This window comes from Meriones unguiculatus, chromosome 3 (genome assembly GCF_030254825.1).
Source record: "Meriones unguiculatus strain TT.TT164.6M chromosome 3, Bangor_MerUng_6.1, whole genome shotgun sequence".
NCBI lineage: Eukaryota > Metazoa > Chordata > Mammalia > Rodentia > Muridae > Meriones > Meriones unguiculatus.
The window spans coordinates 47,092,619-47,119,082 of record NC_083351.1 but is presented as its reverse complement, the minus strand read 5'-3'; the positions used below and the strand labels follow the sequence as shown (position 1 = coordinate 47,119,082).

Sequence of the window (26,464 nt, the reverse complement as noted above, 5' to 3'; positions counted from 1 at the left end):
TCCTGTCTTTAACTCCTGAGGGCTGGGATACCAGGTGTGCACCCCCATGTCTGGTTTGTGCAGTGCTGAGAATTGAACCCAGGCTCCCTGAACGCTGTGCAAACATCTGCCAACTAAGCTGCATCCTCAGCTTCCTGCTTCCCTTTTAAGAATCCTGCCATTGGATAGCATCCTTTCTTTCCTGAGGCAGGGATGCCACAAGTGCTATCAGAAGAGGAAGAGAAGAAGAGAAGGAGGGAGGGAGGGAAATGCCCACCTACCCATCCCATCCCCCACACATGGGGACACATTGAGATTAGAAGTCAACAGGGATACATGTAAAGTATTATCAGTTGATACAGGCAAACTTGGAAATAACTTCTGCCTGGGCTCCGTCCGATGTCTCAGTAGAGTTGAGCATAAATCATGGTCCACTTTGGGCTGGATGTAAATCACCATTTGGGCTATGAGGTAAGACATGAATCAAGTAAGAATCCAACTCCTGAAAGCTTTGAACTTAGTTGTGGGCTAGCTCCCATTACTCAAGGGCAGCTCAAGGATGGCCAGAACATCCTCTTGATAAATGGCCAAGCACCATGCAAGAGCTGCATAGGAGACGCCCAGAGAGAGGCCAGAAGGAAGAGTCATTGGGCATCAGCTTTCAGAGGAGGAACTCTTCAGAAGGCTTTTGAGAGAGTCTGGGCAGCCATCTTTTTTTTTTTTTTTTTTTTTTTGCCTTGCAAGTTGGACCACTCCAAGAGCAGCTGAGAGCTGCCAGGGGAGATCCTGCCTGGGTGTCATCACCATTGAGCAAATGCCATGGTAACTCACAGACTTCTTGTTAGATGGATTGTCGTGACCAAAGTGCCCCTCTCCCCTCCCTTTCCAGTGGAGTTACCACAACTGGTGGCCTTTTAGCATGGCCTCATCATGTCTATGCACAGCTGCAGAAACTGAGCTCTGGACAGGGATCTGGAACCCTGGTGTCTGACCCCTCCCCTGTGCTCTATGCGTTGGCTTGGAGAAAATGTGGTCTGTTCTTTAGAGGAACTTGCCACTTGGAAAAGAAGTGATTTCCAGGATGGGGAAGAGAACAGGGGTTGTGGAGGAAAGTCAGAAAGTAACATGTCTGGGTTAAGAGCTACCAAATACATGTCAGTTGAAGCCTTTTTTCCAGGAGAGCCCTGTGGGAATGGAATCTCTGGCAGCCATCTGAGAACAACCAGGTTAGCAGGAGGGCAGCTAAGCAAAGATATCTGGGGACTCTTAGGGAACAACCTGAGAACCAGTGGAGGAGAGCGGAGGAGACAGCTAAGTTCTGAGGACCATGTGAAGGGAAATAGTCTTAGCAAGAATCAGAAGACAGGGAATGCTATCCCTCTAAGTTGACTGATGGACAACTTCCCAGCTGTCCAGCTATGCATCGGTGGACACTTATGCATTGATGTGAGCTGCTATATCCTCTTTAGGGCCTCTGGGTTTTACAGTATGAAGGGGAGTTTGTTTGATAACTAAAACAGTCTCACCAAGCATAGTAGTACACATTCTCAGCACTTGGGAGGACTTAGGAAGAAAGATCACCTTGAGTATCACGCTGGCTTGGTGTGAGAGACTGACAAGAAGCAGAAGAAGGAGGAGGAGGAGGAGTAGGAGGAGGAGGAGGAGGAGGAGAAGAAGAAGAAGAAGAAGAAGAAGAAGAAGAAGAAGAAGAAGAAGAAGAAGAAGAAGAAGCTTGCACTATTCTTTATCAAAGCCAGCATGCACAAAGTATTATTATACTAAAGGGCCTGGTGGATCTAAGAAGTATGATCAATTTTTTTAAAAAAATATATCATGAGTTCTTACAGGTGTAATGGGATTCCTGTACTCCTCTATATGTGTTCGGGCACATAGATTTAATTACTTGTGGAATCAGATCTTGGCTTGGATATTGCAGACTGAGGTTAGAAAGGAAACAGCATGTGGAGTCCTAGAGGTGTGCCAAGTGACTGTCCCCCCTCAGGGACTGTCACCCTCCCTTCTTGGGATGCCTCTCTATATCTCTGGACAACCTGACTTAGCTGTGAAATGGATTTTCCGAGACTGTACTATATATGCAGCTGAGGTCCTTGGACTGCAATGAAACAGCCACCCAGTGAGGTGACTGTGTGTCCTTAGGATGTCTTGAGGTCCAAGTATGCACACATAGGCTCTGCAAAGGACAAGTCTTGGAGCATTCTTGGCACCATAGGCTCTGACCTTTACTTGTTCCAAGTGAATCCTCTTTCCATGAGGACCAAAAGGTTCAAGGGAGGGAAGGGCAACTTGACAGTCTGCTTTTCCCTTTGTCTGGTCCCCTTTCATTTCTGCTGCTATAGAGCAGCCACTGTCTCACTTTGCCATTGGAAAGCTTAGGAAAGAGTAGACTCATCTCTCAGGTTCTGCTCTATCAGTAATTGTGTCCACTTCAGTGTCCTGGGCTTGGGGTTGGGTGCTACTACGTAAGCCCAGCTCCATGCCTGGCTTGTATCTAGCTGTCAGTGGGAGTGGAGCTTTGGGACCACGGTATCCTGTTTCTCCCCTACACACTTAGAAAGCAAGGCTTAGACAGGGGTATGTGCTTGCTCCTGCTCACACAGCAGTTTGGCATCAGGCATAAGACTAGAACCCAAGCCTTAGGGCAAGTGATTTATCCAGGGTGTGTCTCTCCCTCATGTTCCCTCCACCCTGCCAAGCGGTTCCTCTTCCTTGAAGCTTGCCAGATCCCCTGGCCTCAGCCTTACCTCTAGAGCCTAGGCTTGGAGGAAGCTCTGGGATGGTCCCCTGAAGATACTTTATGAGACATGAGAATGGAGGAGCTTGTGTCTGCAGTTTGAGAGACTCAGCCTGGACAAGGCATGGTTTCTTGGCTGCCACATCTATGCTCGTGGCTCCTGTCCACTCTTTCTGTATCTTCCTTTAAAAGTGGAAGTTGTACTTTACCAGACAAGAATGTTAAAATTCTCTGCTGACATTCACCATAAACAAGAGACCTACCTCCTGTAGTCACTTCCACGCTCGAAGCCTCTGTCTAGTCCCCAGTGTTCTCCTGGTTGAGACTTCCACACTACCCCATAATCCCCAGGACAGCCTAAGAAGGGAACTGGAGAGAGAAGAATAGGACTAGATGCCGTGTCATTCACTCGGGAACGTTCCACCAAGATTCCATAAGAACTAATAAGACATTATGAGTCTCCATACTGGCCCAGTCTCTGTGAAGCGGACTTCAAAGTCGTCAGGGGTTAAAAAAAAAGTCAAAGGGGAACTCGAGACCCACAGAGCCCCCTTTTGAAGCATCATATTGGCTCAGCCAGCGGGCCTACCTCCTGCTGGCAACAGACCACAAACACCTGTCCCCTCTGTGTTCTTTACTCTTTCCCTGTGGGGCTTGTCCCTCCCTGAGCTCTGTAGCTTATAAGCTACTTATCTACAAGATTACAAGGCAGAACCAGTGTGTCCTGGCACATGGCATGTTAGTGAAGTGTGTACGTACATGACTGGGAGAGACTGCTCTGGTTTGAGGAAGGCCAGGAAGGGACATGGGATTAGGCCCTAGTTAGGTTTCAGGTCAGGGTTTTCAGCTGGCTCAACCGCTTAGCATTCATTTGGAACTCCATTCTTCCAGGTGGGCTAAAACTCCATCTCAAGTCCAGGCATCCATCTATCTCCCCATGGCTTCTTTGCTCCCCTGGGTTCAGGAGGGGTTAGAGATGTCTGGTCAGCTCACTGTGTTATCATTCACAGATACATCTAAGACACTCTCTGCATCTTTCATGGGGCCTTTAGGTGGGTGGAAATCACTGTTTTCACTTACTGGCCATCCCTCTGTCCTGAAGTCATTCTGTCCTGTGACCTTTTTAGTTCCTGTTCCCAGCCTTGGCTTGTATGGAGAAAAAGCTAGCTCACTCTCACCCGTTTACTCAGTATTCTAAATTGTCTTCCCTTTTCTGTCTGCCTGACTTTTTCCTTCCCTCCTCAAACTAGCAATGTCCTTTTCAGAGCCTATGAAAAAGACTCCCATCTCCATTATTATTTATCAATGCCAAGAATCTTTGTTACCCCAAAGAGTCACATTTTAAAACTCAAAAAGCCAACTCTGTCTATATTAAAAAATGTAACAATGTAACAAAAGCAGAAAAAGGCCCAAGCAAGAAGGGAAGAGCCTGCAGAAAAAAGAAATTGGTATATCCAAAGTCTCCTGTTTGACATGTTATTAACACCTTGTTTCCTGCGTCAAGGCTGTGGGTTTGCTAGGAGTCCAGGAATATTCATTTGCTTATATCTATTCAGGTGACTATTTAGGAATGTCAGAAGTGTTGGGACAATGATCATCATTTACCATAAAAGTCCAATGCTGGACAAAGTCTTAAGTCATTCCTAATCACCTGTCAGTCCAAATTCTGGCCATTAGGTGATACCATGTTTCTTGGTTATTTGTGACAGATTTTATTTCCTTCACTAAACATAGGTTGAGTTTCCATTGCTATCAGCAGTGTGGAGGTATGTGAAGAGTGTCCCCGGAGTGGCTGGTTCTAGCTGGAGCATGGAAACCCTGGGGTCAGGATGCCAGGCAGCCTCAGACAGGCATCATCTTGTAACTTCTTAAGCACATAGGATTTCTCCTGAGGACCAAAGAGAACATGCAGAAGATTTTAAGCAGGCTGGTAAACCTTAACTGCAGGTGACTAATATGGACTCACTTGGCTCCAAAGAAGGAACTTAGAAACAATCAACAAAGAGGGGGTGGAACCTGGGATTCCAACTTTACAGAACAATTTCTGCATCTCTCGAATGGGAGTGTGAAGCAGGGCGGATGGGAGGGTATGGCTGTGAAAGCCCCCTGGCAGCTGCTCGTCTCTGCGGCTGTTAAGAGAATCAGATTTGGAGAAGGAAGGGGGCCTGTAATTTCCTTGATTATGCTTTTTAGTGAAAGCCACCCAGAGGCTGTATTTTAATCCTCACTGTGGGATGCTGCCAAGTTTCCTGAGCTAAAAGATGCATGTATTTGTTCTCTGGAGTGAGTGCTTCCTCCCTGAAGCCCACACTAGCCCTTCAGCAGTCCTCTCTCCCTAACATCTTCTGTTGCCATCCTCATCCTCACTCAAACAAGCTTTTGTACCTTTGCTGGGCATATGGCATTCCTCAGAGCTGGGGTGGCGGTGGTGTGGGGAAGCTGGCATCCCAAAAGTGTGGTGCATTCTCCACAAGGCTTGGTATGTTCTCTAGCTACGCTGCAGAGAGCCCCCACTTCCAACCTAAACCTGGGCTCAAGGGTGAGCAAAGTGGGACGGGCTCTGAACCCAGATGGCAGAGCCAGAAGGAGGAAGTCCTGAACCCCATGCATCTTTCTTGCCTCTGATGAACACACACTCACCTGCAACCCTAGACAGTACCCTTCTTTGGCTGATGGTGGGAAGGCACTGGGTATAGAAGGCAAGTGCTCTCAAGTGTGGGTTCAGCCCTTATATTTCTCCCATGCCTGGCATTGCTGCCTCATGGTGCTGTTCGTGACTTGGCCTGGGCAATGCTTCAAAACCCTGGTGGTGCTCTGGGGGGTGGGGGCTATTCCCAGTCCTATGCTCCTCATACAAACAGATTGTTCGGCTCTGCCATCCTGAGAAAGGGTTTTGGTTTGTCCTTCTGCTCATGGTTGGGAGAAGAGAGGTGAAGGCTAGAAAGAAGAGAGTCAGAGAGGAGGGCAATGGGTGGCATGGGCAGGCCAGAGTCTAACAACACTAAGAAAGCAGCCATCGTGCTGTTGGCTTGAGAGTAGCCTGGGTTGCCGGATCTGTCTTGCACTGTGCTGTCTCTCTCTCCTTTCCCTCCCTTATCTCCTCTCTCTCCTCCTGCCTTACCACTCTTCCTCCCTGTCTCTCCTCCTCTCCTCGTGAGCAGGCAGAGCCCGCCAGCAGCCCCCACTGTGCCCACTCTCGCTGCTCTCCTCCACTCTCTCTCCCCATGAAGGAAGAGACCACTGGAGTTTGCATGTACCCTCCAATCAAAACGAGGCTGGTAGGTACCCTGGCAGGGTGGGGGCCTGCTGGGACAGGTGAGGCAGCAGGAGCCCCAGGTGAGGCAGCAGCTGGATGGGTATGCAGAGGTGCCAGGCCCTCAAAGAGCCCTGCTATTGGGTGCTCTCGCCCCTGGATGGTTGGGGGAATATGGGGTCCAGCTAGGGCTGGCCAATGCAAGACACATAGTCTGATCCCACCCTTCCCTCCATGACTCTCAAGAACCAAGGGCCGTTTGCTTTCTGAGAACTTTGATGAGGAAAGATACTTTCCCAGAGAGAAACATATACTCTGGTAGTCACCAGCTATGGTCTTAAATGTCCTTTTTATAGCAAATAAAGTTTTTACCTCATCTCTCCATTCTATCTGACATCATGACACACTAGGAGTGTCATAATTACCTGATGAGTGAAAAGGAACCATCTTAATTGTAACCAAGCATATTTTTTGTCACTCCATGTTTTCCGTTATGTTTTCATGTTAGTTCATAACTTCACCTGTTTAATGGTAGTAGCCACGCTGTCTCTGTTTGCCTCCTTCCATGTAGCACTGTGATGCTCCTGTCTTGTTCTCATCGCCACATCCTATGTGGTCATTTATACTCCATCAAGGTGTAATGTGGGCCTCAGCCCCTTCTGCTAGGAAGCAAGCCGTTTGTAACTTGTCACCGTTTCTGGGAACATGGAGCATTTTTGTGTCTGGGATTTTATTTACTTAGGCTAGACCCTGTTGAGTGATGTAGGACGCCTTTGGGTTTTGCCTCCCTCCGCAATGGCTGTAGAGTTGGAATGTGCCACCAGAACGCAGGGTGTTCTGCTGTACCAGCAAGCATTAGGGTATCATGGGACTGTAGCTTGCTCACACACAGCAGCGGAAGGCTGTTCTTTGAGGCGGCCAACTCTCACATTCCATCAGTAGCCATAAGGAACCATGTTCCCGTCTACTCCATTTGGCCTGAGAACTTATCTGCAGATTTCTCCTCACTATGACATTCGTCTGAGAGTGCCAGGTTAACCTGTTAGACTGGACAAAGAGAATGGGAGAATATACTGGATGCTTTGGCCCAGGAGCCTTTGGGAGCTTGGGCTCACTCTGGTACGTTTGGAGTATTTATTTGAACAGATTTGGCTGAAAGGAAAGCTGGAGTGGGCTGAACATCATAGCATAGATATTGCAAGGATATTTTTGTCCAAAATATACCTGCTCTGCCTATTCAGAAAACTGTTCCTGATTTGGGATGGGGTGGTCTGCTTTGTCCCTGCTCCTCTCTCCCCATTAGAACAATGTGAAAATGCCAAGGGAGCATCCTAGAGTCCACAGGCAAGATCCCATAGGACACAAACAGCTGTCCCTAGGTAGGGATGGCCACTGGGCCATTTGCAACAGCCCTTGCTTGCACAGGTGTTCAGGCAGTTTCTGGGCCTGAGGACAACAGACAAAGCAAGTGTCACAGTCACCAGGCCTCTCATCCTGCTGGTATATACTGGCTCAGATAAATAAGCCCTCTCATTGCACAAGGCCTCCAAGAAGCCAGAGAGAAAATGAGGAAAGAGAAAGAAACAGAAGCCACGACTGAGTGCCTGCTGACTGGGGCATCGTCCTCACTGAAATGAGTCACATTTCTGTGTAGCCATACTGGGTACTTCCAAGTACCGTATCTTCTGATCCCAAAGACCACACGGTGAGGTGTTCTGTGCTTCCGAGGGCTCTCCTCAGGAGTTCTGCTTACACTGTGCAGGGGTTGAACAATGCAAGTCATTTGACAGCAGCTGAGATATATTGTGTCTCCAGCAGACATTCAGGCGCCTCTTGCCATAGCCCACAGCTGTGAAGAAACCCTCAGGGGCCACCCCAGGTACATCGTTATCTACCTTGAATGTAGCCTTTTCTAAGGCAGCCTTGGGACCCAGGCCAGAAAGACCCCATAAACAGAGTTCCAGGGGAGGCAAACATGCCTTATGACCCAGACCCAGACAGGCCTGCCTCCTCCACTATGGAGGGATACAGGCTCCTAAACTTCCCAGGATTCTTCCTCTTGACTCTAAAGGTGTACCAGCAAAGACTTCAAAATGTTTTCTGACCTGGTGATAACTCCTTGTTTTCCTATTTTCTTTCTTTTTTTTTTTTTTTTTTTAAGATAAAAACGTTCCCAGCAGAACCAGTGATGAACCCATTTCCTGATCCTTTTACCACAGGGCCACAGTTCACTGTAAGTAGAGACATACTGTAAGCCTTGGCTTGTCATGGGGGAAGGCTGCAAGGGTGAGGGGCACTGGGAATGCGGTCTGTCTTTATTAAGAGAAGACTCACAGAAAAGTAACCATATTAAAGGACTACTTGGCAGCATTTACTGTAGTTATGGAACCTCCTTCCAACGGTACCACACTGTTTTCAATCTTTTCTTTCTACTATGTTCCCAGTTTATTCAGTACTCACAAAATGCAAAGATTATGTAAGACATAGTCCCGCCTTTTTTAGTGTGGGTATATGTGTGCGCACGTGTGTGTGGAAGCCATAGGTTGATGTTGAGGGTCTCTATTGAGACCTCTCTACCTTATTTGCTGAGGCAAAGACTTGCCAAACCCAGAACCCACCAGTTCTATTAATCTAGCTAGCCAACTTGACCCAGGGATCCCTGGTAGAACTACAGGCAGGCCATCATTCCAGTCCAGCTTTTTTGTGGGTGCTGGGGAATCTGAGGTCCGGTCCCCACATTTACACACCCTCTGAACCATCTGCCTCCCCCAGATCATTTAGGCTTCTTAAAAATTAAATTTTACCTTTAAAAGGTTTTATACAAGTGTTTATTGTAGACTGAGTGCATTCTCCATTGCCACGCCCCTCCCCCGTTACTCCCACTAATCCTCTGTGTCCCATTAGTTTCATGTCTACTTTTAGGATCTTCTTGTGTGGCCCAGGCTAGCCACACAAGTTTACTCATGTAAACATGAGTTTACGTGTCTTGTGTCTCAGCGTTGTCTGCGCCGGGATTGCAGGCATGTACCCTCACACCTGGCTTACTTACATTATGTTTATTTCACCCACTCTGCACTTAGCATTTTCTCCCTGGCCCCAGCCTCTACCAGCTGCCAGTCTGAACTATTTCTGTGGACTCATGGATTCTGGATATTTTCCATAAGTGGATCTTATTTTATGAGACCTTCAGTGTTGACATTTTCCTTTCTTTCTTCCTTTTCAACATATATATATATATATATATATTTTTTTTTTTTTCAAGACAGGATTTCTCTGTGTATCCCCAACTGTCCTGGAACTTGCTCTGTAGATCAGGCTAGCCAAGTGCTGGGTTTAAAGGCATGCACCACTACTGTCCAGGAATTTTATTTTATTTATTTATTTTTGCTTAGCATCATGGTCAGGTCCATCCAGTTTGGAGCCTGAGTCTACACTTCTTTCTGTTTATGGTAGAATAGTATTCTGCAGTATGGTTCCCTGAACGTTGCTTGTCCTTTGACTTCTTCATGGGGATCTGGGTGCTGTCCACTTTTGGACACAGGGCTATCGTGTGTGCTGTGTACTTGTTTTCAATTGTTTTGGGTTGAATCTGCATCTTGATAATGGTGTGTGGTCTTAGGTAAGTCACCTTACCACACAGACCATCTGCTTTCACTTGTGAGTGTGTGTGCACACACACGCAGATGCTTGTGCACTATGTGTGTATGAGCGTGTGTGTGAGAGGAAGAGAGGGAGGGAGAAAGAGACAGGCAGACAGAGGGAAAATGCTTTAGATGCCATTTCTTTGGTGCCATCCACCTTGTTCTTGATACAGCCCTAGAGCTCCCTGACTTAGCTAGGCTGAGTGGGCACTGAGCTCCAGGGGTCCTCCCCTTTTCGTGTCCCCAGTGCTGGGATCACAAGCATGCACAACGGCACATGCTTATTTAACATAGGTTCTGGAGATAGAACTTAGGTCCTCATGTGTAGCAAGCACTTTACCTACTAAGCCGCCTCCCTAGGAATAGCTTCCCTGAAACACTTAGCGAAGGGACTGGGATCCACTGTCATAACACGGATATTTCTGAAGTGCCTGTGACGAGCGCTGACACTCCAGGCTGCAGAGACAGCGGTACAGAGACCAGGATCATGTCCAAGTCCTGGCTGTGGAGTCCTTGTACCCTGAGCTCTCCGTCTTCAACATTTTTAAAGATTTATTTCTTCTATTTTATGTGTATGAGTGTTTTACATGCATGTATAGATGTGTGCCCCATGTGTGCCTGGTACCCACAGAGGTAAGAAGAAGGCACTGGATGCCCTGAAACTGGAGTTACAGATGGTTGTGGGCCACCATGTGTGTGCTGGGGACCAAACCCAGGTGCTCTGTAAGAACAGTAAGTATTCTTAAATGCTAAGCCCTTTCTCCAGGCCCTTTTCTAAACATTTTAAATGTCATATTTTCTTCCTCTCTAGAATGACAGCAATGGCTATTTCCACACTTCTTTTTAGCTACCCAACTATTCTTCAGAATCCCACTTTATAGTGAGCAGAAGTGGGGCACCACAGTTCTTCCCTACCTTCTCTCCCTCTCAACCTGCCTAATTGTGGTCCCTGAGCTCACATAATCCATGAGACTCTCTTTCAAGGGCTTCTCTCTTCTCTGGAGGATATCCAAGGGGCCTGAGACACAGCACTGAGTAGTGATCTAGGTGATGGTTACTACCTAAGGAAGCTTCAGCCTGTGGCATGGAAGGAGGGAACATTGGCTCCTTTAGGTTTTAACAGATGAACAGAGGTGAGAAGGTTGTTGGCCACCTACATGCCGAGGGAAAGCTAGGTGCACAGAACATTTTTTTCCTAAGGTCAAGAGCTCATTTCTAGGCCACTTTAATGAGAGGACAGAGCTACTGGGGCCATGCCAAGATGTTCGGTACCATTGCCCTGATACTAAGACAGCTAGCCCACCCTGTAGTTCTGCTGGATACAGCTCCCCAGCTGGAAGCTCTGTTCCACTTCCTTCATTTGGCCATGGTGGGGGCACTCTGGCCTCCTGCCAGCCTTGGCAGTGATGAGACACCCAGGACCCAGGGAAGCCCTTCCTGAAAGCTGAGGGCACAGATGGAGCTGGAAGCCAACGTCAGCAATCACACTAGGACTTTTAAGAACTGGGCAAGAGTAGCTCAAAGGCAGCCAGAGCAGACAGAGGGGACAGCATGAGTCCTGGGGAGGGACAGGCCACCACACATTCAAGGGGCTGAAAAGAAGGTCAGGGAACTGGAATATAGAAAGCAGGAGCCTGGGATGTGAGAAGAGGAAGAGATGCTGTAGAAGCAAAGCGATGCCTGGTCCTTTCTCAGCAGTGATGGGAAGCCTTCAGAACATGTTAAAACAGGGCAGCGGCAGGGCAGGTGTTTTTAGAAAGCATCTTTGTGATCACAGTGGGAGAACATTTAGGTCCAGACAGATCAGGTTTAGAACAGGTTTAGTCTAGAAATAAATCTAGGACAGTAGCTTAATAGAGAGTGTGCAGAGAGCTTGTCCTTGAGTGATTTTTTGATGATAGAGGTGGGGAGAAGTATACAGTTGAGGGAGATATTTAGGAGGCTGGTAAGATACTGATGAGGGAGAGGGACAGCCAGCTGCCAGATTTCTGCTTTCCAGAACTTATACAGTGAGTCCATTCACTGAGAATCCCATCACTGTGGGAATGTTCCTGAGAAAAACAACTTGAAAAGGGAAAGAGTCACTATTTTAGAGGTCTCAACAGATGGCCAGTTAGCTAGCTCCATTGTCTTTAGGCCTGATATAAAGCAAAGACAGCATGGTGGAAGGGCATGGCAGAGCAAAGGTGCTCTCATGGCAGCAAGGAAGCAGGAAGTGGCCAACGAAGAGCCTGGGGACAAGATAGATCAGCACCCCCAGTGACCCACTTTTTCCTCCTCAAACAGCACCACCTGCAGTTATCCACTTCCTCCAGGTAGCCCCTACTTCCCAACAGCCCGCTCATTAGTTCCTTATCCCAGGCTCTAGTCATTTCTCTCTCAATATGGTGGCTAAGCCTTCAACAAAGGAGCCATTTTGGTGGCCCCCTTCATATCTATGCCATATGAGTAAGTGCCTGAAAGCAGGCTGGACTGTGAGACAAGGCAAACCTGTGCGGGGATGCACCTTTGGAAGACTTGGCTGGAAACAAGGAATGGGCTGTTAGGGAGTAACTCAGGGCTGGGGAATAGATGAGAGGGAAGATAGTGGTATTAAGAGTTGGTTGGAAACAGAAGCCAAAGCTGTGGCCTCGGGCTTTTTAGTTTTTTCACTCCTGTATGAGGTCACTTCTTCTACCAGGGATAAACACTTAAACACTTTTCAGGCCTCCAGACCCGTCCTGGCTGCAGCCATGGGCCTTCAACAGCTCTAAAGGACTCTGCACAGAGTTGAACTGGGGATGGATCTGGTCCCTGTTGGACCCTGAGTGTTCTGAACTGATTCTCACAGAGAACATTTACACAAATCAACCAAGCGCCCTCTGCCAAGTCAGTCATGGTGTTAGATTTCCATACTCACAGCCTAAAAGTCACTCTGTCTAGACCCACATTTCTCCGAGCTGGATCACAGAGAGAGCACCTGTCTGCGGCTGGCCCAAGTTTCTCTTCCTAACCTAATGTGTTCTGTTGCCTCCTTTACATGCCAGAAGAGAGCATCAGATCCCAGTATAGATGGTTGGGAGCCACTATGTGGTTTCTGGGACTTGAACTCAGGAACTCTGGAAGAGCAGACAGTGCTCTTAACCGCTGAGCCATCTCTTCAGCCCCCATTTAGCAGATATTTTAAAAGATAAGTGTTAGGACTTAATAAGAAACTTGCTCCTTCAAGATCATTGTTAAGTGTGTCTGGTTCCCCTGCCATCTCTACGTGGAATGCACACCCATAAGGGGTGCCATTAGTGCTGACACAGTTGGGACCTCGGCACTTAAACCCTCCTGAATATTTGCACCACTGGTGTATATGTCCCTCAGAAGCGGCCTCAGAAGCCCACCTGTCACCCGCTCACTGAAGCGATGCAGCCTCCGATTAGCCAGCTGCCACAGCATGCAGGCCAGGCTTTTAAACAACACACGGAATTGCTTTCCTGCGCAAGCAGCCCATCTATCACAGGCAGACTGAAGCTCAGCTCTGTGTCACCCAGGCGAATAGGCCAGCTACCTGCCGTGGAGCATCACCGGACACAGAGGCAGAGGGAAAAAGCGGGCCACATCCTGGTCCCTAAAGTGCTCAGTGGGAGGAAACAAAAGAACCCATGTCCTATTCCACTGGACAAGGCAGAGAGCATGGTCACCTCTAACTTTTGAAAAATAGATGAGAGCTCATCCTGCTGTGTGCCTGTAGAGTTGTGGACCAGAGTGACCCCACAAACAGTACCAATGAACATCACACGCATGTCTCTGTATCAGGCCTCACATGCTAGGCAAACATGTGTGCTCTTGTACATGTGATGTACTGGCACGCAGAGCTGCTTCTCCAAAGTGGCATCCAGCAGAGACCCAACAGCAATCATTCGGTGTTTCTTCATTTCAAACAAGTTAGTCTCCCTCTGAGGGGGCAGATGTAAGGCACAAAAGGGGCGTTGTGCTTCCCCGCAGCAGACTTTTAAAGGCAGCTCGTCTTCTGTACCATCCCCAAGAAGGGAATTATGCAGTCAAAGATCAAAGCCTCTTTAGAAAGCTGGGTGGTAAAAATTCAGGGTCAAGAACTAGTGTGTGTGAGTGTGTGTATTAGCAAAAAGTTTTTTAAAAGATAATAGAAAAAGAGAGGGGACCGAGGAGAAAGCTCTGTGGTTAAGAACACTGGCCGTTCTTTCTTTCCCGGAACTTAACACCGTGGCTCACAACCATCTACTGCAGGCCCAGAAGATCCACCACTAACCTCCCAGGTACCAGGTGGTCACTCAGTGCACGCGCACACATGCAAGCAAAACGTGCATGCATATAAAATAAAATAATCAAAAATCTTTAAGGATACAAAACCAAAACTACACATGAAAGACGGTTGGCAAATACATTAATGACAGCCATAAGAGATTATAAAATGTCTTCACTTATATTCTTTTGCTGTTTACTTTGATTTTGGTTTTACTGAGACTCTCACTGTGTTGTCCAAACCCTCCAACACTCTCAGCCTCCCAACAGCTGCTTCTGTTCTTACACATTCTGTGGAAAGGTAATAAGCGTATTTTCCTTTGTAAATGGCAAGAGATTTTTTTCTCTCTGAACTAGTTCTAAAAATGCTGTGTATTTGAAGCATCTGGAAATCTTGTGAGAGCCGACCATGCTGGGCTTTCTGGCACCAAGGTCTGGAATAGAGCCTGTGCATTTTAAACAAAGTTTCAAAGCAATGACAATGTTGCCCGTCTGGGGACCATATTCTGGATCCACTGTGGTGCTTTATTGGTGAAGAACATGATTAATGCATTCTGCAAACTCTGCTTCTGAATACAGCTTGTGTGTGTGTGTGTATCTCTGTGTATATTGTGTATCTATGTGGATGTGTGTACTTGTGTGCAAATATGCCTGTATGTGTGTGCATGTAGATGTGTAAATGCCAGAGATCAGCATCAGGTGTTTTCCTCAATCACTATCTACCTTCCCCCCCCCAACATTTATTTTTATTTATTATGTGTACAATGTTCTGTCTGCACATACACCTGCAACCAGAAGAGGGCGCCAGATCTCATTACAGATTGTTGTAAGCCGCCATGTTGTTGCTGGGAATTGAACTCAGGACCTCTGGAAGAGCAGCCAGTGCTCTGAACCACTGTGCCACCACTCCAGCTCCCTCTACTGTATTTATTTATTTATTTATTTATTTATTTATTTATTGAGACAGCAGCTCCCCCTGAACCTGGAACAAGTCCTAAGGGGGCCATCTTGTCTCTGCCTTCCCAGTGGTGGATCACAGAGGTATCTGACTTTTCATGTGGGGGCTAGGGACCTGAACTCAATGCCACATGCTTGTGCAGGAAGCACTTTACTGACAGAGCCACCTCCCCAGTCCCTGAATACTGTTCAAATTACTTCTTGGAGCCTCGAGATGGCTCAGTAGGTAAAGGCTTTTGTTGCCAAGCTTATGACCTAAGTATGTTTGATTTCAACATGGTAGAAGAGAACTGACACCTACAAGTTGTAGTCTGGCCTCCACATGTTACATGCCACACCACACCACACACACACACACACACACACACTAACAATTACTTATTGGAAAACTTAAACCAGTGGTTCCCAACCGTCCTAATGCTGTGACCCTTTTAATACAGTTCCTCTTGTGGTAGTGACCCCAATAAAATTTTTTATGGATACTTCATAATTGTAATTTTCTACTATTATGAATAATAATGTAAATACCATTATTTTCTGATGATCTTAGAAGACCTTAAAGGGTCATCACCCACAGGTTGAGAACCACTAACTTAAATTCCCTAAGACTCATTTTTCTTTTCCACAAAAGCAGTTCTGCGGTGTACATTTTTCGTCTTTTAATGCTGTGAAGTCAGAATGTTTGTCTATGTATTTATTTTCATGTTCGGGCAAGTGTGCATGAGTTCTTATGGACCGTGTGCATGCAGTACCTCCTGCTGTCAGAAAAGGGCGTCGGATCCCCTGGAACCTGAGTCGCTGGTGGTTGTGAGTCATCATGTGGGTGCTGGGTACTGAAGCCGGGTTCTCTGCAAGAGCAGTAAGTGCTCTTAACCACTGGACCATCACTCCAGTCCCCATGTCAGAATGTTTGCTACGAGACACAACACAAGAGTGTGTGAGTGCCATGTTTTGCTTTTCCTGTGGCACACACGAAAACGGCAGAGCTTGCGAAGGATGGCTTCTAAGATGTGGTGACAGATGATCTCTGTCTTCAAAGGTTGTCAAGAGGTAATGTATGGAAAGAGCTTAGCCTGGTGTCTGGCGCAGAGCAAGATCATTTAAAATGACTTGAAAATGTGTGATGGCTTTAGCTACTACTAAAACACAAGCACTACAGTGAGGCCCAGAGAGCTGACAGCATGACGACGGGCCTGGAGATTGAGCTCTCGTTACTGTTTTCTCTCCAGGCAGACTTTAGAGAGAACAAATTACAGTGCTGTCCTGGCCAGTCTTCTCCTCTGATTCCAACAGCGACCCTGCGGCCACTGACTGAGACCGTGTCCACAGTTCAGACCATCTACACCTCCCGGAAGCCCGTCTCTCTGGCAGCCAGGTGAGCCAGATAAATAAGCACCTCCGGGTATCCTGGCCTCAGGGAGCCAGACCTGGACGCCAGCTCTCCTTGTCTGTGTGACTCCATAGACACTCATTCATTCTTTATCCTAGTGTGGTACGGTGGTGTGTGTGTGCGTGTGTGAGTGTGAGCGTGTGCACGTGTACATGAGAGTGTGTATATGGAGGTCAGAGGCAGACATCAGGTGGCATCATCATCAACTGGTTTTTTTTAGCCAAAGTCTCTCATTGAAATGAGAGTTCATGAATTCAGTTAGGCAAGCAGGCCAGTGAGCTGTGAGGATCTCCTTGTTTCTATTTCCCCAGCTCTGGAATTACAGAAACATCATCTTTGCTTGGCTGCTGGGGACCTGAACTCCAGTCCTCGTTCTTTTATGGCAAGCATTTCACTGGCTGAGCTGAGCCACCTTCCCAGTCCCTCCTTTTCATTTTCCCCTTCATTTATCCTGTAAGGTCTCCAGGAGGTGCTAGGGCTGCACAGTGAGCCAAAAAGATAAAGCCCGGCCCTTCCGGAGTTTGCGCTTTTGTGCATGGGGGTTGGAGAAGCAAACAAACAAGTGTGTGTGTGTGTGTGTGTGTGTGTGTGTGTGTGTGTGTGTGTGTGTCAAGGCCACAGAGTGAGCTGAGGCTATAAAAAGCAATAGGGCAGGTTGGGATGACTTCACTGACATGACATATGAAGGTGGTGGGAACAGGTTGCAGACAGTCTTAGCAGAGGGACTTGCCAATCCTAAATTCCTGGACTTGGGCATGCCTGGCATAACTAAGTGAGATTAAGGAGCCAGGGTGGTTATGAGAAAAGTTCAAATTCTGCTGTCACTTGAGGAGACGAGTGACTCAGGAGACTACAGAACAAAGAAATAGAGGGAAAGCAGCCTCTTGGCTCTGGAGAACTGAGGAGTTAGTGACACAGGACAGGAGGGAGGAGAGAGAACTGAAGATGAAGGGGAGAGGCAGTCGTGTCTTTTCTGGGAACAGGCAGGGGCTTTCCATCTATTTGTGCTCCTTTTATGATCTGTATTTCCAGCCGTGGGGACAGCAAGTATATTTAGCCTTAAGGTCGGGGAGAGACTAGGCAAATCTAGGTCATGTCAAGCCTCTATTATAGCTCTAGACAACACACTTCTTAAATGATCAGTGAGCAGACTCCGGTCCCAAAGATAAGGCAGCAAAGGATTCAGATAGCATGCCTTTTAACCTATGCCAGTTCCCATCAGCCTTCTTCAGTGCCAAGCAAAGTCAATATCTTCACTAAGAGACCTTTTAAGGTGTATCTGTGTGTGTGTGTGTGTGTGTGTGTGTGTGTGTGTGTGTGTGTGTGTGTAGGTGTATTGGGGATGTGTATTGAGGATGACCCTTGAGGATCATCCTCAGGAACTTTGTGCCTCTCTCTTAAGACAAGGTCTCTCATTGGCCTGGTCCTCACTAATAACTAGGGTAGACTGGCTGGCCAGTGAGCTTCAGGGGTCCTCTGTCTCCTTCTCCCCAGTGCTGTGTGCCATAGCTGGCATTTTTACTTGGGGATAGGATTCATGTCACTGTGTTTATAAGACAAACACTGTACATCCCCACCCCCAGCTCGAAACGGGTCCTCTTATCCTTGAAAGGTAAGCTTCAGCTACCACCATCACCACAGCCTACTTGTCAGACAAGTTATCCACAGCCAAGGTAGGGAGACAGTAATAATTGTTGCTCAGCTGTGGGGCCTCCAAAGTTAAACCGTTAAACAACAAAGAGCTAGTGAAGCTAGAAAGTTCATTTAGGGTTTGGCTCAGTGAGACACAGGGTAGATGATAGCAGCAGCCTACTAAAACTGCATATTAGGCCCAGATCGTGTGGGGCCTTGTTGGCCATGGCAAAAATTGACTTCTATCCTGCGTGAGATTAGTAAAGTTACTCAGTGCCTTTAAAAATATACATTTCGTGGCTGGAGGGATGGTTCAGCACTTAAGAGTGCTTGCTGTTCGTCCAGACAGCCTGAGCTCTGGTCTCAGCCCTCACCATAGGTGGTTCACAACCACCTCTAACTCCAGCTCTGGAGGGTCTGCTGCCCTCTGCTGGCCTCCTTGGACATCTGCATCTACTTGGCATACATACACACAAAATAAAACTAAATCTTTAATACACATACACATGTACACACGTCTTGCAGGTTCCTTGCAGTGGTATACACCTGTAATTCTGGCTACTTGGGAGTCAGAACTGGGAGAATTGCCTGTGGCCACAAGTTCGAGACTAGCCTAGGTGATGCTCTTAAAAGCAAGAGCAAGAGAAATAGGGAGAGGGAGAGATATCCATCATTTTAAAGAGGTAGATGAATAGACGACATACCAGGGCTGGGATGTGTCTCAGTTGTAGAACATTTGTCTAAATGGCATGAGGCCCTGGGTTCCAACCAAACAAAAAGCACGAGTGCACACACACAGGACATTCATTCATTCAAGAGGCGTTCACTGAGCAGATCCCCACACTCAACTGCGAGATGGTAGAGATGAATGACATCAACTGCGTCCTTCAAGGAATGCCCCCTGGGGTGAGGGTGGGGGGAACCCCTCAGTAGCCACACAGTTTAGGCTCACTATAATGCTAACACACACACACAAACAAACACACACACACACACACACACACACTACCTTTATACAACTGCCTTTATATGTACATTTATTTAAACAGTACAAACAAGGTCCACTTACTTTTCAGTTACTGTAGTAAAACCCCACAACTAAAGGCAACTTAGGGAAGAACTCACGGTTCCACAGGAATGACTGTCCATCACAGCAGGGCAAAGGCATGGTAGCAAGCTCCTGGCATGGCAGCAGGGGCAGGAAGCTGAGAGCTCACTCACACCTTTGTCTTTTTGTGAACAAAAAGCAGAGAGACAAAATGAATTGGCAGTAGGGTGAGACTATGTCTTGAAAAGCTTGTCCCCAGTAATGGTGACACACTTCCTCCAGCAAAGCTGTACTTCCTAAACCTCCCCAAAGAGTACCAGCAACTGGGAGCCAGTGTTCAAGTATTTGAGCCTCTGAGGACACTCTCATTGAAGCCACCACAATAAAGCGTTCAACTGACCTGGTGACCAAAAAGCCAAAAGCAGCCCCCCAGAGCAGCCAGTTTTTAATGCACGCAGTCTCCCTTTCCCCATCCATCTTTCCCATTCCCTTTATTTTATTCATCAAACATAGCATACCCTTTGTTAAAACGTTACTTTGGATATTTACTGTCTTACAGTCTTGGGGAAAAAAAACATATAAAACAAACTTAAAGCACAATCGAAAGAAATCCAACACCTCCCACCCTCAGATAGAAGTACTTGCAAGAAAGCCTGATGACTTGAGTTCAATGCCTCAGTAGGAGAGAAGTCCTGAAAGTTGACCTCTGACCTCCGTATGTGCACAGTGGCAGACATGTGTCTGTGTGCATGTATGTGCTCATACTTATACACATACAATAATAATAATTAATAATTTTATTTTTTTTGAAACGAGCTCTTTCTGTGTAGAGAGTCCCTGGCTGTCCTGGATTTCACCATACCAGGCTGGCCTCAAGCTCACAGAGACTCACTTGTCTCTGCTTCTCAAGAACTAGGATTAAAGGCAGGCACCGCCATGCCCAACTAAATTGAAAAGTTTTTAAAGGAAGAAATCTAGTCCCAGGAGCCTTCCCATTCATTCAAGAGGCTTTCCCTAAGCAGATCCCCACACTCAAGTGTGAGAGGGTAGAGATGAATGACGTCAACTGCATCCGGCAAGGAATGCCCCCTGGGGTGAGGGTGGGGGAACCCCTCAGTAGCCAGACAGTTTAGGCTCACTATAATGCTTACCAATGCAGGGCATCCCCACAGGGCCTAAGAAGGAAAGTTTAGCACCTGCCAGATGGCGGTTAGATTCTGTCCACACCTGCAGATAGTCAGTCTTCATCTTACCTCCTTCCCTCGCTGTTTCTCAGTGCAGAGACGCTCCGGCAGGAACTGGAAAGAGAGAAGATGATGAAAAGATTATTGATGACCGAACTGTGAAACTCCGCCCTTGCTGCCTGGAGATGGCATGGTGCCTTCGTCCACTTCCTTTCCTCGGGCTCGGCGTGCTCGTTGCGGCACGACATACAGATGTGTGCTCTATTCGCCCAGGTCTCCAGGGTTAGCGGAAGCCAGCTTCCGGCTTGACTTCGGAAAAGTTAATTTATGTCTCCTGAGCATGAGAGGTTTTTCTACTGTTCAGTGCAGTGGAGACAGGGTTTGGTAGGAAGTTTCTAGAAGAAAGGGATTCCTGTTGAGAGGTACCTGTGTGTATTTGTTCCTAACCCCAGGGGCTAACGCAGCACAGAATCCTCCGCTTACACTCTCAACTATGTGACTTTTTTATGATTGAAACTTGCACCGAGCTTTGGCTGTTTGTTAAATGGGTCATTTTTATGAGAGAATATTCTTTACTGCTGTTTTGTTTCCCATTTACACTGATAAATACACAGACTTATAAAATTATTTATTTTTATTCAGATGTGAATAGATGAATGGAAAAAAAGTTACATATTACATAACTGAAAATACTTCAGCTAGACCTGAGATACAATTGAATGTGTGAACTTGTTGGATATAATATTACCAGGGATAAGTGGAATTTATCTTTGAGCCCCATGCAGGAAATTATAACTTACCTTGTCTAAAATCTTTACAGGGTCAAGATGATTCAGTATCAGGAAGACTCATTTGGCTTTTCCATAAAGATAAATTATTTCTAAATTTCATCCACTCTAACCATGTTGATAGAACCTGGCCCAGAAGAAACTTAACCCCCCTTTTTATATAGTTTCAAGAAATGGATTTTTAAATTTTTATTAGGCATTTGAAAAACTTTACAGGAATTAAGGAACCCTGCCCACAGCTAGCTCTGTCACCTTCCTCCTTCTTCTCATTGACAGACTTTATTTTTACATAGCTGTGCTCAGCACTGACATCCTTTTGTTGTATTTCTCCACCTAACAATCTCCTTCTCAGAGAGATACGTTCACTAATCCAAGTATCTTTATAGCCACATGACGCAGCTCACCTCACTTCTCCCCCTTCAGACATTTGAGTTATATGCAAATTTTCACATTTATAAATAGTGCTGCTATGAATGTCTTTGTAAAAATATATAAATAAATAAATATATATATATATATAATCCTTCTCTTGGATTATTCCCTTCAGAATATCTCCAAAGAGGGATTACAAGGTCAGAGAGCATGAAGTATTTTATAGCTCTTGTTTTGTATTGCCAGATCGCTTTCTAGAAAGATCCAATCTTTGGATTGGAAGGACCTTAAAGGTCATCTCATTTAAACTTCCCTTCCTATGAATGCTTGAATCCCCTCTACAATTTACAATGCCACCAGCAATGTATAAGCATTTATATTTACCAATAGCTTTGCCAGTTTTGCTATTCTAATTTATTTTTTGCTAGCTTAATAGATGTGTATAGTTATTCTTGAAAAGCTGTCTTATTTGATGAACTGCTAGCAAGGCTGAACACTTTTCCAGGTGATGAGTTACTGGCTGTGTTTCCTTGTGTGTAAACTGTCTACATCTGTTTCTTATGACTGCTTGTTCAATGGAACTGATCTCATACCTTTGTATCAGAACTGTATTTTTATGTTGTATTATAGAGTTTGCTCTCTCCCTATCCTTACAACAGAATGGTGCCAATAATTTGATACTAATGACTATAAAAATTGCCTCATTGACTAGCTTTGATGCAAACGAGGTATGTAAACAGGTATTCAGATAACCAAGGAGTAACCCTTTAAGTACTGACTCTTTACGATTTTAATATTTTTTGAGGGAAATCTTTCTAAGATGTATGGCACATTTCCCTGCCTTAGTGCATAGAGTATCCTGGAGGGTCCTCAGCCTTTTTCTGATGAATCCTGGTGGCTAGTACACACATCAGCCCCTCCTGTACCTTGGTATGCTACAAAAGATGTCGCCAGGAGCTATCAACATGTGTAGGGCTTGCTGTGGCCTTATATAGGCTATGACCCTCTTCTCATCGAAAGCTCTTCATGTTGTCTGCTCTCTTGGGAGAGCTGCCTTGGGACAAGTGTAGTTTTGGGTGGGTACTTTTCACCCACACAGCCCCTACATGTACTAGTAAAATAGCTTTGGCTGTTTTTTATCATGTGCATGTGACTCACACCTACGTTCCTACAGAACCTGGGGTTGTCACCTCCTGCCAATCCAGCAGCTGCTTCCTCTTCTGAGCTGCTTTCTGAGGTGAGCACTCCTCCCCACCTAGCTCTCTGATGGAAACCTCCAGAATATGGTGGAAGGTTTCCAGGGAGGTCAGGACGCAGGTATATTCCATGTGTATGGTTTGTTCTGCTTCCAAGGAGGGGCACATGGAGGTTTTGGCTGCTGTTTTCAGGAGACTCACAGCCTCCTGCGTTGTCTGCCACTTCCCCCTGGGTTCACAGCTGCCTCAACAGGTTGGCATCACTGCAAGTCCGAGCACAAACGTGTTAGCTGTTCTTGTATATGAAACCCAGTGTTGTTGGCAGTTCTCCCCAGCCAGTGAGACTCAGAGGAATGAATTGCTGTGAAGGCCACCATCTTTTGCCTACTTAAATGTATGGTGGGTGCTTGGCATCGATGCCTGCGTTGGCAAAGTTGCCCTGGGTGAACACACAGTAACTACAAGGGGTTGCACAACTATTACCTTAAGATCCAAACAACAGCACTAGAACAAAACACAACAAACGTCCACTGTGGATTCAAAAGGGGGTTGGGAAGAGTCTCCTAACATAATCACTCCAGAACTGAGGCTCCGACTGTGGCCTGCCACAGTTAGGAAGTTAGGAAGACATGGCATGTTACTGCAGAGGTACGGAAGCCCTCCATCCACAGAGTTGATGGGTTGTAGGGAACACAGATCTTCAGCTGTGAAAAAGGAAGTCACTTAGCATTCAGAAATTCCCACCAGGATGTATCCAGAATTTTATTTCCCAAAGAGCACAGGAAGATTCTGACAACATTGTTATCATTCACCATTTCAAAGATCACAGACCTTTGAAGTCCTTGAATAAAATCCACCATTTGAATGATTTTAAAGTGTACACCTCAGTGTCTTTAGGCATATCCATAATGCTGGGCAAATATCATAATCTGATTCTCACTCTGACTCTGCCCCTCCCCTGGCAACCACTATTCCCTGCCCTGGTCTGTGGGTTTCTGTTTATGAATTTGTTTATTCTGGACACTTCATCTATCTGGAATCATACCATATGTGGACTTTTGTGATCAGCTTCTTTCACTTAGCCATGTTTTCAAGGTTCATCTATGTTATAGCATGTATCAGAACTTCATTCTGTCTTTGTGACTGAATAATTGAGTATATGGAGTTACCATGCTTTGTTTATATGTTTATTCACGTAATAGCTATCTGGGTTGCTCTTGCTTTTGGTCTATTATGAATGATAATTTTATGAACATTCATGCACAAGTGTTTTGTGTGAACATATGTTTTGAGTTCTCTTGGAATTGCCAGATCATATGGCAACTCTATGTTTAACTTTCTGATGGACTTCCAAGATCACAGCTTTTATGTCTTATGAAATCCAAAGTGAAAAATGACATGCACCAGGCAGTCAGAGGCAGGGCACATCTGTTCCTGGTCGGATACTGAATAGCAACACTAATTTGGGAATGTTTTTATAACAGAAAAAAAGGTCCTTTTGAGAAATTATTTTGATGAGAAGAGAAATAAAGGTTGTCTGTCTTTTAAACATGAAAAGGAAATCAAGTGCTTATCCATTTAATGGTGGCTAACAGTATCTGGGAGGTGGGTTAGTGGAGGGTGGATTTGCTGCATGAACATGACGTTTGAACCCCAGGCACCGATATAAAAGCCTGGCACAGCAGAATCTGTCTGTTACCCCAGGGTTGGGGTGGAGAGTAGAGGAAGGTGGATCCCAGGGCCTCACTAGTCAGGCAGTTTCAACAAGCTCTGGGCTCAGGAGATTACTCAAACATGAGGACCTGAGTTCAAATCCTGGTGCCCACATAAAAAACACGGCCGCATTGTCTAGAACACCAGTGCTGGGAAGACAGGAGGACCCCAAGCTCACTGGCCAGCTTGCATAGATGAGGTAAGCTTCACGTTCAGGGACAGACCCTGACAGGATTAACGTGTTTAAGTTCTAGTTGAACAAGCTGACCTGTCAGTTATATCCAATAGTGGACAGCTGGCCTTTGGATTTCCCAGGGCATATCTCCTTCCAATGGCAGCCCCCTGTCTCCTAGCCACTGGGCCAGAAAAAGCTGAAATTACTGGTGCCTCCATATTTCATAGTTCTGTGCAATGTTACGAAACCGGTGACATGGAACCCTACAAATCCTTCCCTGCATGATCTTATTTACTATGCATTGCATCACGGGAATTATTGACCCCTGGTCATTGCTGATGACCCAGGCAGTCTTCCATTCTGCCTCAGTTAGCAATTTCCTTACTCTATGCATTAATTAAAAAAAAAAAAAAAAAAAAAGAATCAGAAGTGTTCACACGCAACTTGTCACCAGCCCAACAAGGGTCATCTGAATACAAGCCTGGGATCTGTGTGTATTAACTGAGGAAATGACGGCCAGGCAAGTAATGCAAAGCGTAAGTGACGCAAACAGATGTAAAGATACGGAGAATTCGGCATACTTATCAGGCATGGTTGGGTTGCTTGATGTCTGCGCTCTTTGCCCTTGGAAAAAGGGTTAGCCTAGTTTGAAGGGCTCCAGAGTTTGTGGCGTTTGCCAAGGTCTCAGTTACACTTTCCTCACTGACTCTGACCTCTGCTTGGCTATCTCTACAGTGGTACTTTGTGATTTCATCCTCCTTCCGTGATGGTCTAGAGAAATGTGTGAGTGTAGTAAGTTTTTTGTTTTTTGTTTTTTTCCCTCTGGACGAAAAGTTGCAGAAGCAAAATGTTGGGGACAGTCATTCTAATAAGGTGTGGAAACTGGATGTTGGGGATTTGAGTAAGAGAGCAAATCCTGCTCTGTGTGTCCGGAGTCGGGCCTGAAGAGACACTAGTAAGCTCCCAGGCAGTGCTGGGGCTGTAGGTCAGCAGGCCACACCGAGAACCCGGGGACCAGGACGGTCAGATCTGGAGGATGGCTGGGCAGTGGGGAGAATGGGAGGAGAGGAGCGTCGAGCGAGGAGGGGGTGATGCTGAGAGGACGGGGGCAGGCTGCGGGGCTGGAGCGAGGATGCGCAGAGCGAGGCAAGGGAGGCGGCGGGTGCGGGCGCTCCGCGGCTGCGCGGCGCGTGCTAGCGGCGGCTGGGTCCCGGCCCGCGCCCGCGGCGCCCCCGCTGCGGCCGGAGCGGCCTGGCTGCAGGATCCGTGCGTAGCGATGGCGGGGCCGCCCCGGCAGCGCCCGGCCTGGGCACCGTTGCTGCTGCGGCTGCTGCTGGCGGGGATCGCTGCCTGCGAGGCCAGCCCCGCGGATGACGGCGCCGGCCCGGGGGGCCGAGGACCCCGGGGACGCGCGCGAGGGGACACGGGCGCCGACGAGGCAGTGCCGCGCCACGACTCCTCCTACGGCACCTTTGCGGGGGAGTTCTACGACCTGCGCTACCTGTCGGAGGAGGGTGAGGCTACCGGATGATGAGGGCGACCTGGGGGGCAAGAGACCTAGGGGTGCCGGAGGGGTCCGCAAGGGTGTCAGGGAGGCAGATGTGCACAGCTGATGCTAAGGCTGGGGAGCCTGGTGCTCAGCCCCTGCCTGTAGGAGAGAAGTCTGTAGGAGCTGTCAGCATCTGCTCCCCTCCTTACACGTGGGGAGACTAGGGCCGGGAGACTAGGGCCGAGAGACTCGGACTGAAGTCCTGTGAGGCTGTGGACAAGAGGTGCTAAGCTTATACTTCCCTAGTTCTCGGCGTCTGGCCTCCTCCATCCTCCTGCCATGGAGGAGGCGCCATCTGGACTGGGGTACCGGAGTCCAGTGCAGCAGGCGGGAAGCCGAAAACCCAACTTAAAGAGACCAAGTTGCCCAGTTCCCTCCTGGTCGGTTGTGTTGACCTGAATTTGCGGGTGCCGGTGCTCCACCTTTCCCTTGGTCTCACTGCGCGGGCGCCAGAGCTGGATCGCAGCTCCCTCCCCAGTCCAAGCCACATCTACTGCCACCATACTCCCAGTCTCCCAGTGTCGCCACCACTGTTGGGGCCATCTGGGCCCAGAGACTGGGCTTTCCTAGCCAGCTTCCCTGCG

At 47.2% G+C, this 26,464-nt stretch overlaps 2 protein-coding genes across 7 annotated transcripts in view; both read left to right on the top strand.

Moving 5' to 3' along the window:
- Positions 1–24,005, top strand: part of Epb41l4b (erythrocyte membrane protein band 4.1 like 4B) — a 152,902-nt gene extending 128,897 nt beyond the window's left edge. For 4 of the 6 annotated variants that reach the window (XM_021628125.2, XM_060379942.1, XM_060379946.1 and 1 more), the window contains exons 23-26: positions 5,893–6,009; positions 8,146–8,217; positions 16,063–16,208; positions 20,180–24,005. In XM_021628125.2, coding sequence (XP_021483800.2) covers positions 5,893–6,009; positions 8,146–8,217; positions 16,063–16,208; positions 20,180–20,249 — 405 coding nt within the window. In that variant the 3' untranslated portion in view covers positions 20,250–24,005. The remainder of the gene's footprint in view (positions 1–5,892; positions 6,010–8,145; positions 8,218–16,062; positions 16,209–20,179) is intronic. The other 2 variants (XM_060379944.1, XM_060379943.1) reach the window with 1 other exon arrangement.
- A 1,465-nt stretch (positions 24,006–25,470) lies between these two features.
- Positions 25,471–26,464, top strand: part of Frrs1l (ferric chelate reductase 1 like) — a 32,414-nt gene continuing 31,420 nt past the window's right edge. Inside the window, exon 1 of the mRNA XM_021628053.2 lies at positions 25,471–25,845. Coding sequence (XP_021483728.1) covers positions 25,608–25,845 — 238 coding nt within the window. The 5' untranslated portion in view covers positions 25,471–25,607. The remainder of the gene's footprint in view (positions 25,846–26,464) is intronic.